At 43.4% G+C, this 12,664-nt stretch overlaps 1 protein-coding gene across 4 annotated transcripts in view; it reads right to left on the bottom strand.

Moving 5' to 3' along the window:
- Positions 1 to 12,664, bottom strand: part of PICALM (phosphatidylinositol binding clathrin assembly protein) — a 125,379-nt gene that overhangs the window by 28,845 nt on the left and 83,870 nt on the right. The window contains exons 13-14 of one of the 4 annotated variants that reach the window (XM_067568757.1): positions 12,322 to 12,474; positions 10,657 to 10,737 (exon numbers count right to left, since the gene is read on the bottom strand). The exons of the other annotated variants lie outside the window; for them this stretch is intronic. Coding sequence (XP_067424858.1) covers positions 10,657 to 10,737; positions 12,322 to 12,474 — 234 coding nt within the window. The remainder of the gene's footprint in view (positions 1 to 10,656; positions 10,738 to 12,321; positions 12,475 to 12,664) is intronic. 4 annotated transcript variants of the gene reach the window in all.

Below are 12,664 nucleotides of genomic sequence, written 5' to 3'. Positions count from 1 at the left end.
CTCTCACTCTGTGATGCTGTCAGCAAGCTACACTTACACAGCCATCTGCAGGCAGAGGCACACCCAACTTAGAAATACAAGTGCCTTGCCTAGCCACTCGAACCAACAATAGAGAAGAAGCAGCCAATGATCCCCACAGTTCGTAAGAACTGCACCAAAAGGAGTCTATCCCCAAAATTACATTAATAAGTCTGCTTCCCCCTCGTTGTGAGGGGGACATGCAACAGCTTTTGTTACTGAGCTAAGATTTCTAGACACTCCAATTCAAGACCATACTGATTGAAATAAAACTTTAAATAAGTTTATTAAGTACAAAAAACCAGATTTTAAGTGATAAGTGAAAAGGGATTAAAAGTAGTTACCAAATGAAATAAACATAAGATCACAGTCCAAATACTACACATTAACAAGCTCTTGAATTAGCAATGTTTCAGCCTTCTAAACTGGTACAAGTAGTTTCTTAAATACAGGATAGGCAACGTTCCCTGCCTGGGACTCCCCTCCCACCTTTCAAAGTTCTTTTGTCTTCCAGATAATCCTTCAGGTGTTGAGTTGGGGAGAAAGAAGCCCAGTGATGATGTCATTCTTCCCCTTTTATAGCTAAGCCCAGTTTGCTGGAACAATCCATGCACGCGGTATGGGGACTGTTCCCCATTGGTCAATCAGTATCTCATTGTACATGCTTTCTTGGTGAAGTCTCCAGAGGTGGAGGTTGAGAGAGCGGATCCTCCTTGATGGGCCATTAGCACTTTGTTGTTGTATCCAAATAGCTGGTTTAGGAGTTTCCCACCTCACAACACGTTCTAGTAGCGTTTACAACAATATTTTATACAGAATGGTTACTCACCTTGTAAACTGTTGTGCTTCGAGATGTGTTGCTCATATCCATTCCCAATTTGGGCGTGTGTGCACACCACATGCACCAATGCTGGAAAACTCTTTCCCTTAGTAGTACCCATACAAGCCGGCTCTAGTACCACCTGCAGCGGCGCGCACATGCACCCGCATATAGGCGCTGCCGGCTCCCTGTCCCTCTCAGTTCCTTCTTGCTGGAAATCTGACTGAGGGGAAGGAGGACAGGTGTGTAATGGACATAAGCAAAACAACTAGAAAAACAACAGTTACAAAGTAAGTAACGGTTCTTTCTTCTTCAAGTGCTTGCTCATGTCCATTCCCAATTTAGGTGACTCACCTGCAGTGTCCCTGGAGATAGGCAGGAGTTCATGGACATGATACTTGAAGCACCACTCTACTAAAGCCAGCATTGTCCCAGCTTGCTTGTCAAGGCATAGTAGGATGTGAGAATCTGTACCATCTTGTTGGCAAGATGTGGTAGAAAAACTGCACAGGCTAGACAAATTGCCCTGAGTTCTTTGATATTGATGTGTAACCGCAGTTCCCCTGAGGCCCATGTGCCCTGGGTCTTCAGGGAACCAATGTGAGCTCCCCATCCCAGGTCCGAGGCATTGGAAATCAGTGTTACCGATGGCTGGGGCACTTCGTAGGGCATTCCCGAAAGGATGTGACCCGGACTCGATCACCATACCAGGGAGGTAAGTATTTTTGGAGGGACTATGAGTATCCTGTCCAGGTAGTGCCTGACCGGAATATACACTGACGCCAACTACATCTGGAGGGGTCTGAGGTGCAGTCTGGCCTGGGGAACCACGTAGGTGTAGGCCGCTATGTGGCCCAAGAGGCTGAGGCACACCCTCACTATTGTGAGGGGATGAGTCAAAATGCGGGTTATAATATCTGTCATTGCCCAGAATCTTTCCTCTGGAAGGAATGTTCTGGCCCTGAATGAGTCCAGCATTGCTCTGATAAATTCTATTCTCTGTACAGGGACTAACACCGATTTCTGTTCGTTTATTAGGACAAACGCTTCAGATGATTGTGATGCTGGCCTGAACCGGAGACCTTGACCTGCCCCTGATGAGCCAGTCATCCAGGAAGGGGAACACCTGCACTCCTCTCCTCTTGAGGTAGGCTGTTACCACTGACATGCACTTGGTGAAATCCCTTGGTGCAGTCGAGAGGCCAAAAGGGAGCACTGCAAACTGGTAATGGCGGTCTCCTACCATAAACCTCAGGAACCTCCTGTGACCAGGAAGATTGCAATGTGAAAGTAGGCATCCTTTAAATCAAGAGCAGCTTATCAGTCACCGGGATCCAGAGAGGAAATGATGGTGGCTAGGGAGACCATGCGAAATTCAGCTTGCTGAGGTACTTTTGAGGTGCCTTAAGTCCAGAATAGGCCTCAGCCCTCCCTTTGCCTTTGGGATCAAGAAGTAACAGGAGTAAAAACCTTGATCCCGGAAGGCCACTCCATTAGGAGCTACCAAAGCCAATATTCCAAATAGTTCATCGGCCAGCTCGTCTATTTTGAGGCCCAAGTTGGAGGCGACCCTTTTCAAGAAGTCCCGGTGCACCTTAAAATCATCCATCAGCACTGCAGATGAGGGTCCTGCGACCTCCTCATCCGGAGACAATGAGGAAGAGGCCGGTATCTGAGCTGGGGGAAGGGCCTCTGCCCTGGGTGTGATGAAACCCCTGGGGCCTGAGGCGCACGAACCTTCGTGGTCCATGTCCAGGTGCAGTGCTGCGCTCTGAGGAATGGAACACTGAGGTACCGATGTTCCTCTCACGGAACCGGCCTGCGGAATCCCAGAGGAAAACCCTCACCAGTTCAGCCACGGTCCAGGCCATTGACCTTGTGGCCACGCCCCCATTGGCAGCACCGTGGGGAAACCGGTCACCGGAGCCGGGGCTTGTCTAGTCTGGACAACTTCCTCACTGTCCGAGGATGAGGTGCCACTATCTGATGGCCATGGTGGTGCCATCACCGAATACCTTGTGGTGCTGTGCAAAGCACATTGTTGATGCACTGGTGAGCAGCATGAGGAGCCTGAACAATGGATGTGGCGGAACTGGTTCTTGTCCTTGGGATTCCTGTATGGGCTAGGCGACGTGGTGCTGGGGAAAGCCGCTGTGTGTCCAGCAACCTGCGTCGCTCCATGGCTCCATAACAGTACTCTGCTTGGTGCCAGTCCCCTGCAGAACTGTGGCGGGAGCTTGATCTGGTCGTGTCCTGACCTGGAGAGCATGGTCTTGACTCCGAGGACCGCCTGCGCACCAGTGAATGGTGCCTCAGTGACAGGGACTGTCGAACAGATCTGTCTCTCGATAGGCTGCCCCAGGCGCCGGTGCCGAATCTTGGTGTGGCGCCTGCCAACCTTTTGGCATTTGCGGTACCGGCAGTGTCAGGAGGTCCTTCATCGCTTGGAAGGCCTCTAGAGTCGACGGCAACAACTCTACCACTACCCAGAGTTGTTGAAGGACCTGGTGGTGGGGTCGACGCTCGCAGAAGCGAGGGATCCTTCTGAGGCGGGGAGGGTTGGCAGCCCGACACAGGTCTCGCCAGGTCCCCCTTAGCCTTCTCCACAGGAAAGCATCTCCGTTCTGTGCGGATCTTCTTCGACCTCTTCTTCGGAACTGGGGAGGGAGATCGATGCCGAGCAGAGAAAGAGGGTGGCAGAGGGGCACTGTGCACCGAGACCATCATGCTCGGTGCTGAGTCTGACCTGCCGTGCTCAGAGACCAGTCTAAGAGCTGAATCCATCAGAATGGCCCCGAGACAGATATCCCGGTCTTTCTTAGTCTGCAGGTGAAAACTTTTACAGATCTTACACCTCTTGTGGACATGAGCTTCCCCCAGACACTTTAGACAACTTTGATGAGGGTCGCTCATCAGCATCGGCTTCTTACACGAAGTACAGGGTTTAAACCCAGGAAATGGGGCATGCCTGGACCCTGGGATTCTAATGACTAATGAAGTAGAGCTAACTCTAACCAAACAACTAGCTACACTAAAACGATGAATAAACCACTAGGTTAAACAAAGAAAACTTGCCAAGGCAAGAAACATTCCAGGACCATCACTGGCAGCAAGAAGGAACTGAGTGGGAGGGGAGCCAGCGGCACCTATATGTGGGCGCATGTGCTGCTGCAGGGGGCGCTAGAGCAGGCTTGTTTGGGTACCACTAAGGGAAAATGTTTTCTGGGACTGGTGCATGTGACGTGCGCACACACCTAAATTGGGAATGAACATGAGCAAGCACTCGTAGAAGAACTTTGCATACTATAGTAGCACATACAATCCAACAGAATATTAATGTTTAGCACATCACAAGACTTGAAATACCACTAAATAAGGCATACCTTGTACAGAACATATATTTACTTGACATTGGTGAATATGGAGGTTTTGGGGTTCTGTTCTCAGACACGTCACACCTTCCCCCTTAGTTTACTGCTGCAGCAGTTGTCACTGACTAATGGTTGTCACCTCCTCTGGGTTGCTAGAAAGCATTTCTTTGTATCTGTGAAGCATGTCAAGAGCACAGGTTTGGCATTTAGCCATTAAGGCTATCAAGTGGTATGCCTTGGTTTCCCCTTCCACACAGCAGACCAAGTTCAATATGGTCTCTCTATTGTGACAAGCTTCAGGCTGGTTTATAGGTATTAGCTGAGAAGCAGCACTGCCATAGGGCCTTTTAACACAGGCATGAAGCTTGTCACAGTTGAGAAACCATATTGAACTTAGTCTGCTGTGTAGAAGCTGCTGCTGTGTTCTTCTTTACCCCCCCCCCTTAGCATGTGGAAAAGCTTTTCTCAAACATCATGCATGTTACACATTTTTATGGGATTTACCATCAGTACCAAATTTTGTGTCATAAGGTTTACCATTAGCATCAAACTCTTTATTATGAGACTTTTGAGTAACACCAAATCTTTTATTACAGGGCAGTGTTTCCAAGTATGTTTATGATACCACACACCCCATTCAGTCAGTCCGGTGTGCTTGATAACCCTTGTGTCTTTTAACACTTTCCTGAACCTCAGCATGTATTCAGTTACTAGCTGTTTTTTCCCCTGTACTGTTGTCTTCTGTATTGTTCCTCAATCCAAACGTATCTTTGGAGTCTTGGTACTCCAAGATCTGGCAAGGTAAAAATATAGAGGAATCCTACATAATGGCTGGCCCTCTGTGTAGTTGGTCCCCAATCCCAGGGTTATGCCCATGCAAAAAAGTCCATTTCCTCTCTTGGAGTTACCTTGAGGCCCCATGCCCAGCACTGGGACCTTCCTCTCCCCTTTTCCCTGGAGGGATGTTATCTGTGCTCTGGGTGCTAACAGATGCACCTTTTTCCAGCAGTCTCCTCCCAGCTGCTTGCTGTGTTTTACCAGCCCAGGAAATTGCCTTCTCCCTTCTGTGGATAGGTCATTTGCATTTTCACAGACAAGCATTCCTTCAAGAGGAAATGCATCCTGTTTTAAAGAGGCAGAGTTAGTTTCCACCACCATATCAGTACTGGTATCTTGAAAAACAGACTTGGGTTGCGGGACCTCCTGTCACCTCTTCCTTCATTCCCGAAAGGTCAGCCGTATGCCTGCTCCTCTCCGGGAGGTTAGTAACACAGTTTTCTCTCAAAACGTGGGTCACTGGATAAATACTTCAGATTACAGATGCTGTCCTGGGCCTTCTTTTCCAAGTGACCAGTGGGGAGACATTCCTGTATCCCAATTATTCCTTTCCCACTTCCTCCTCTGGGTCTCCGAGACACACTGCCCTCTGTTTTCTAAAGTGGGATTTGTCCCCTGTCCATCTGTGAAGGGCTCACAGCTAGCAGCCAAGACAGTTGTTTCACTGACAGATTAAAACGTTTTATTAGCAAATGTTTAAGCACAAAACAATAAAGCGATAGTCAAGGTTCAAAAAGCACAGCAATACAGCATCCGGGGATGACACGCAGTGGGGGGGAATGGGGGCTGATCGAGGATGAGCTGGGGCCCGTGGGAGGGGCTGGGGGTGTGGGGCTTGAGGGTTTCAGGAGGGTGTGGGGGGGAACGCTATCCAGCGTGGAGGGAGCGTCTCTGGGAGGCATTGCCAGGGAAGGCGAGAGAGTCCATGCGTGGGGGTGGAGGTCTGGGGAGTACAGTGGCGTACGGGGGGATATGTGGGTTGGGGGACGCTATCCATGGTGGAGGGGATCCCTGGGAGGTTGAGGAGGGAGGGTCCCTGGGGGGTATTTGTCAGGGAAGGCAAGTGGTCCATGTGTGGGGGTGTAATACACTCTCCTCAATTCCTGAGGAGACGCTGCTTTCAGCAGCAATGCAGTAGTTGGTTTTAACCTCTTCCCCACCAGCGAGTATGCTGCTTTCCCCTACTGCAGAGTCAAAGTAATCCTCACCCACCTCCTCAGTGGATTCTAAAAGTTCCAGGGGGGTAGCCGTGTTAGTCTGTATAGAGCAAAAACAACCAAGTCCTGTAGCACCTTAAAGACTAACACATTTCTATGGGCATAAGCTTTCGTGGGCTGCAACTCACTGTCAGATGCATGAAATGGAAATCACAGATAGGAGGTATATATATATACATCCAAGGGTAAGAAACATAACAATGGGGAGGGCAAGTGCTAACAAAGTCAGTTCAATTAGGGTAGATGAGGCCTATTCACAACCATTGATTAGAAGGTGAGAATGTGTGAACAGTGACAATTACTTCTTGCAATGAGAGAATCATTCCAAGTCCCTATTCAGACCCAGTCTGATTGTGTCAAGTTTGCATATGAGTTCCAGCTCTGCAGTTTCTCGCTGAAATCTGTTTTTGAAGTTTTTTGTTGAAGTATGGCAATTTTCAAGTCAGCTACAGAGTGTCCTGGGAGATTGAAGTACTCTCCTTCTGGCTTATGGATGTTACCATTTTTTTTGTCTGATTTATGTCCATTTATTCCTTTACGTAGTGACAGTCCTATTTGGCCAATGTACATGGCAGAAGGGCATTGCTGGCACATGTAAATTCCTACCAGGTTTAGTCTCCCCCCTCTGTGATTTACTTACAATAGATGGCTGTGTTTGCTCAAAGGCATCAGTTAAATAAAACATCTTTTACATTTTTGTCCCATAGACACTTTACATATGCTTAGGAAATGCTCCTGGGCAACAAGATCAAACATTCCTCCAAAACTGGTAACATATTTGCCGCCCATCCACTTTGCCATCAAATCCTTCCCCTGGTTTACATATTCCCCATTACTCATTTTAACATCTCTTTTAAGATTTCCATACTTCACCCTAGAAATTTGAAGGGTGAATTTAAATTATTTTAAAACCATCTCTTTGAATTTATCATAATTTGAAGCATCCTCCAGTGGCATCTTATTAAAGATACACAGAGCTTTACCAGTTAACTTTGCAACCAATGGGAGGATTTTCTTGTCATCAGGGATTTTGTCAATTACATACAGCCTCTCAAAGGTTGTTAACTACTCTGCAATATCACCTGTTTAGTGGTATGCAGGACACAATTGTTCCCATTTGTGGATTTTTGCAGAGGTGGGGGAATCAGTGGTGTGAAAGGGTTCTGGTTCTGCTTCTCTAGCAAGCCCAGTTGGTATTTTCTGTCTTTGTCTTTCTGCTACATGGCTAGTTTCTGCTTTTTTTTTTTTTTTTTTTTTTTTTTTTTCCCCTGCTCAGCTTTTCTGTTTCAATTCCAGAGTCTGTAAATGTGCTAATTCCATAGCTTGCTTCTGGCTTTTATTTTCTAGTTCTTTTAGCTGCACAACTCTCTGGGGTTCCCTTTCTTTTTCAGCTGTCTGAAGCCGAATAAATCCAACTTTGCAGCCATTTCACTCTCGCTCATTTTCCTGCTTTTCTTGCCTCTATTTCCCTTTCCCGAAATAAGCAAACAGAAAAAACAAATGGGTAACTTTCCCTTTAACTTTCTGAGCCATATTTAAATTCCAACTAAATTCTTTATACTAGTGTATGAAGTGCAAAACTCACTCAGAACAAAAAGCTGTGCACTTCACCCTGCTCATTGCGCCAATTGTGTGTGACGAAGTCCCCCAGGGTGCCATCCTGAAACCTGTGGGAATGCCGTGCCCTCTTCACTTTCTAGCCTGGGCTATCCCCCACAATGCCTTGCTAGTGACAAGCAGCAAGCCCCTCCAGACACTGTTATCACTTAGCCCAACAGCATGCAGAGCACCATAACCAGCTAGATCCCATGTTAACCTGGATTGACTCTCACTCTGATGTTGACAGCAAGCTACACTTCACAGCCATCTACAGGCAGAGGCACACCCAACTTAGATATAAAAGTGCCTTGCCTTGTCACTCACGAACCAACAATGGAGAGGCATCAGCCAACTGCTCCCCACCAGTTAGTAAGAACTGCACCAAAAGGAGTCTATCCCCAAAATTATATTAATAAGTCTGCTCCCCCCTGTGGGGAAGACATACAACAGCTTTTGTTACTGAGCTAAGATTTCTAAACACCACAATTCGAGACCACACTGGCTGAAATAAAACTTAAATAAGTTCATTAACTACCGAAAATAGATTTTAAGTGATTATAAGTGGCAAGTGTAAAGTGATTAAAAAGTTACCAAATGAAATAAACATAATATCACAGCCTAAATTCTATACACTAACAAGCTCTTGAATTAGCCATGTCTCGCCCTTGTAAGCCGTGCAAGCAGTTTCTTAAAATGCAGGCTGGGCAACATTCCCTGCCTGGGACTCCCCTCCACCCTTCAAAGTCCTTTTGTCTTCCAGATAATCCTTCAGGTGTTGAGTTGGGGAGAGAGAGAAGAAAAGTTGGGGAGAGAGAGAAGAGAGAATGATGATGTCATTCTCCCCCTTTCATAGTTATGCCTAGCTTATTGGAACTGTCCATGCACGTGGTGTGAGGGCTGTTTCCCAATGGTCAATCAGTATCCCATTGTAAATACTTTCTTGGTGAAGTCTCCAGGGGTGGGGATTGAGAGCGCGGATCCCCCCTTGATGGGTCTTTAGCACCTCTGGCCACTTTCTTGTTGTATCTGAATAGCTGGTTTAGGTGTTTCCTACCTCACATGTTCTAGTAGCATTTACAACAATATTTTATAACTTCACACACTATGGTAGCACTTACAATCCAACAGGGTATTAATGTTTAGCAGATCAAGACTTTAAAATACCACCAAACAAGGCATACCTTGTACAGAACATATATTTACATGACACTGGTGAAAATGGGGTTTTTGGGGTGCTATTCTCAGACACAGTCTCACAGTGACTTGATCACAGTCTATAAATACCCACCTGGGGAACAAATATTTGATGAGAGGCTCTTCAGACTAGCAGAAAAAGGCATAACATGATCTAATGACTACAAGCTGAAGCTAGATAAATTCACACTGGAATTAAGGCATGCATTTTTAACGGAGAATAATTAACCACTGGAATTATTTACCAAGAACTATGGTGGATTCTCCATCACTGGCAATTTTTAAATTAAGACTGGATTTTCTTAAAAAAAATATGCTCGGGGAATTATTCTGAGGAAGCTCTATGGCCTGTGGTACAGAGAAAGTCAGACGAGATGATCACAATGATTCTTTCTGGCTTTGAAATCTATGAATCCATTATCTAAGAGGTTAGTTTTTTAACTTCAGTAATTCCTGTATGTGTCACTGAAATGTAATTTTGTAGTGTCTTCAAACAATAACTCCTCTGCAAATCACAGAAGACATCCCTAAAACAACAACCGGACCCTAATGTATATCCATACCAGATAGCCAGTGATTGACAACTTATATAATTACTTGCAGACACACTACAATGTCATTGCTGGAGTCGCATAAGTACCAGGTTGCTGTATTGACACAAACAGTAAATTGACTTAGCACAGAGGGGCTCTACAACAGAAGCAGAGAGAAAGAATGAGAGAAACAGACAGGGATGCCAGCAAATATCCAGTCAGCAGAAGACAAAAAGACCCCTTAACTAAATTTTGGTAACTCTTTCTCATTCATTCATTCACCTTCGAGTACTGGGGTAGGGTAAGTTCACTTATGAATAGGGCACTGTGTAAATCACTTTTTTTTTTTTTTTTTTTTTTTTAAGAAAACATTGTAAATGGCAAAGTATGGAATTTCACACAGTTGCACAGAATGAGTTTTACAACTAAATTTAATCAAATTTACAACTAAAATTAGCAGCAAACACAAACACATGCAAGTCCATTAAATGTTTACTTATTTCTGCCACATACACACAGCAGTTTAGTCTTCACACTGACTTGTGAAATTCATTCCATCCTTGAAACTGACTAGCTAAGGTCATTTTTCATATAATAAGACTTTGTTGTAGATATTCTTTTAAAAAAATATTTAAAAGATCAGTTTGGGGGCATTTTCACAATTCCTCTGCCCTCCATGAAATCATGATTTACACAGGGCCTTGCTTAAGAACAAACAACATTAGAGCCTTGTTGTCACAGTTGATTTTCACAGCTTGGTATGCAGCAATTGTAGAATATTAGAAAGGTGTCCTTGAAACAGGAGTTATTTATTGGCCATTAGTGCTTAAAATAAATATTTAGCACAAGTTTAAAACATAAGGTCTTGTCAATCATTTGTCTATCTGCAATGATGCATTTAAGGTAAGCAATAATATATGAGTGAGTGGAAATTTTTAGCCAATATATCAAAACAATGCAGTTCTGTCAGCCAACTAATGCACAGACTAAGAGGTTTTCCCTTTTCTAGGCACATATCAAATTAATTCAAGTTGCTGTGTCTGATAAGACCATATCACATTACCTACCTCCAAACAGACCAGCTATAGTAGAGGGCTCATTGCAGAAATTAGAAGCATTAGGATAAGCTTGAGGACCACAAAATGAATCTGGTAAGTCATGTCACAGAACAGAAAGCAGAGAAAGAATAGGGAGAGTTACAGAAAGAAAAAGAATGAAGACATACTATTTATTTTGTCAAATACTTTGAAATGAAATTAAAATAACTAAGTCTGCACTCTAATCATAAAATGGAACCAGAAGAGGCAACCTAATGTAGCAAACATTTTAAAAGGGGAAACTTCAGTTTTATATTATTTAGAATATGAAGAGAAAGACAGTGCTGCAAAACTACAACACATTTACATTTTTTAGCTTAAATGCCATGTTTTACACTTTTGGAAGACATACGTGAGTGTAAAATACTTAAGTGCCAACTACTTATGCAAAACAATATGCTCCACCTTGCATTTTGCTGTGATTCTGGGAGTATCTTTCCCAGACTTGAAGAGCTCCGTGTAAGCTCAAAAACTTGTCTCTCTCACCAACAGAAGTTGGTTTAATAAAAAGATATTAACTCACCCACCTTATCTCTGTAAAAACCTTAAGGTATTTTCTCTTATATTTGAAGTATAATGATATAGTTGAACAGAGGATTCATATTTTGTTGCCATAAGGAGGTTTGGTTCAGAAAATGGACTGAAATGATCTAAACAAGAAGGAATTCTCTTACATTCCCATTTACACTGTAGCAATTTGTTTGTACATTAAATTACAATTAAATTGTACGTTAAATTAGTGCCTATGGGGCTTTGTTTTCAGGGAATTATGATTTGGCTGCAAGTATATATTCTAGGTTGTGACTTGGTTTTTAAACTACTTATCAGGGGCTTTTCCCCCCAGATCAATTTCCAGAAAGCTTTTTATTGTGAAAATAAAAGACCTAACAGTCTGGCAAGACTGCCTTCAGACATAGCTTTGCTCTAAAAAACCAAAGTTGGCATGTAACTAGTCTTAACTCATTTAAAACAATAAAAATTAACTCACAATTCTTCACACTGAGAAATAATCCAAATACTATGTACATTCCCTAACACAAGTTTTAGGAGGATTTTTAACATGCTGGCCCTGATGTTTTGTCTACAGTGCTGCGTGTGTGTGTGTTTAACAAAGTTATAAAAGGTGATTTATATGGTATACTAGTACCTGCCCACTGGGTGAAGAAGAATTTTAAAAAGTCATTACAGTAACAAGATATTTTAGATCAGTGATGTCAATATTAATGTTATCACCACAATTTAAAAAGAAAAACTCCATGCCTCCAAAGAAAACAAAAGTGACATTTTCATTCATTCTCATTCTTATGCGCCTATGAATTTTATGAAATATGATATTTAATATACTTCTTTCAGAGCCCTTTATTACATAAGCATACTTGAGCAAGAATACCTCAACTACAACTTCTTTATTGTCTGTCAGCAATCATGTGACTACTTATATAAACTAAGCAGTGATTTTAATAAGTTATGATAACTTTAGTACATCTACTTCTAAAATAAAATAGTGAGCCCACACCAATAATCAAAACTAGAATATAGATTTGAGATTGTTTCTGGAAAAAAATCTACTTGCTTAAAAAAAAATCCAATTTCTGAAATATCTTAAAGCAGGTATTTAGCTAAAAGGTACTTTACCAACAAATATTTCATGGGTGGGTGTCCTACTGCTGAAAGTAGATACATCAGAAGATACAACAGATAGATGAACAGCATCATTAGTTTTTGTGAGGAAAGGATTTAGGCTTGGAATGGCATCATCAACAGCATCAACAGCAGCAGAGAATGGATCTGTGCAGTGCCAGCGAGCAAGAAAAAGAAGAAAGGGGAATTGAATTAGTAAGGAATTAGTTGTTAGGAACAGCAGAAGAGATAGGAGTTCACACTGTTTTACTACAGAAGTTAAAAGTAAAGAAAAGTGAAGTAATGCCCAGCAAGTACAGTTTTCTTGACAAAAACATTTGCAGACACAACTACGTAA

Source organism: Emydura macquarii, unplaced genomic scaffold, assembly GCF_026122565.2.
Source record: "Emydura macquarii macquarii isolate MOO-44397 ecotype Brisbane River unplaced genomic scaffold, CSIRO-AGI_Emac_v2 contig_318, whole genome shotgun sequence".
Classification (NCBI taxonomy): Eukaryota; Metazoa; Chordata; order Testudines; family Chelidae; genus Emydura; species Emydura macquarii.
The sequence above is the reverse complement of the archived record's forward strand: the minus strand, read 5'-3'. Positions and strand labels throughout refer to the sequence as shown.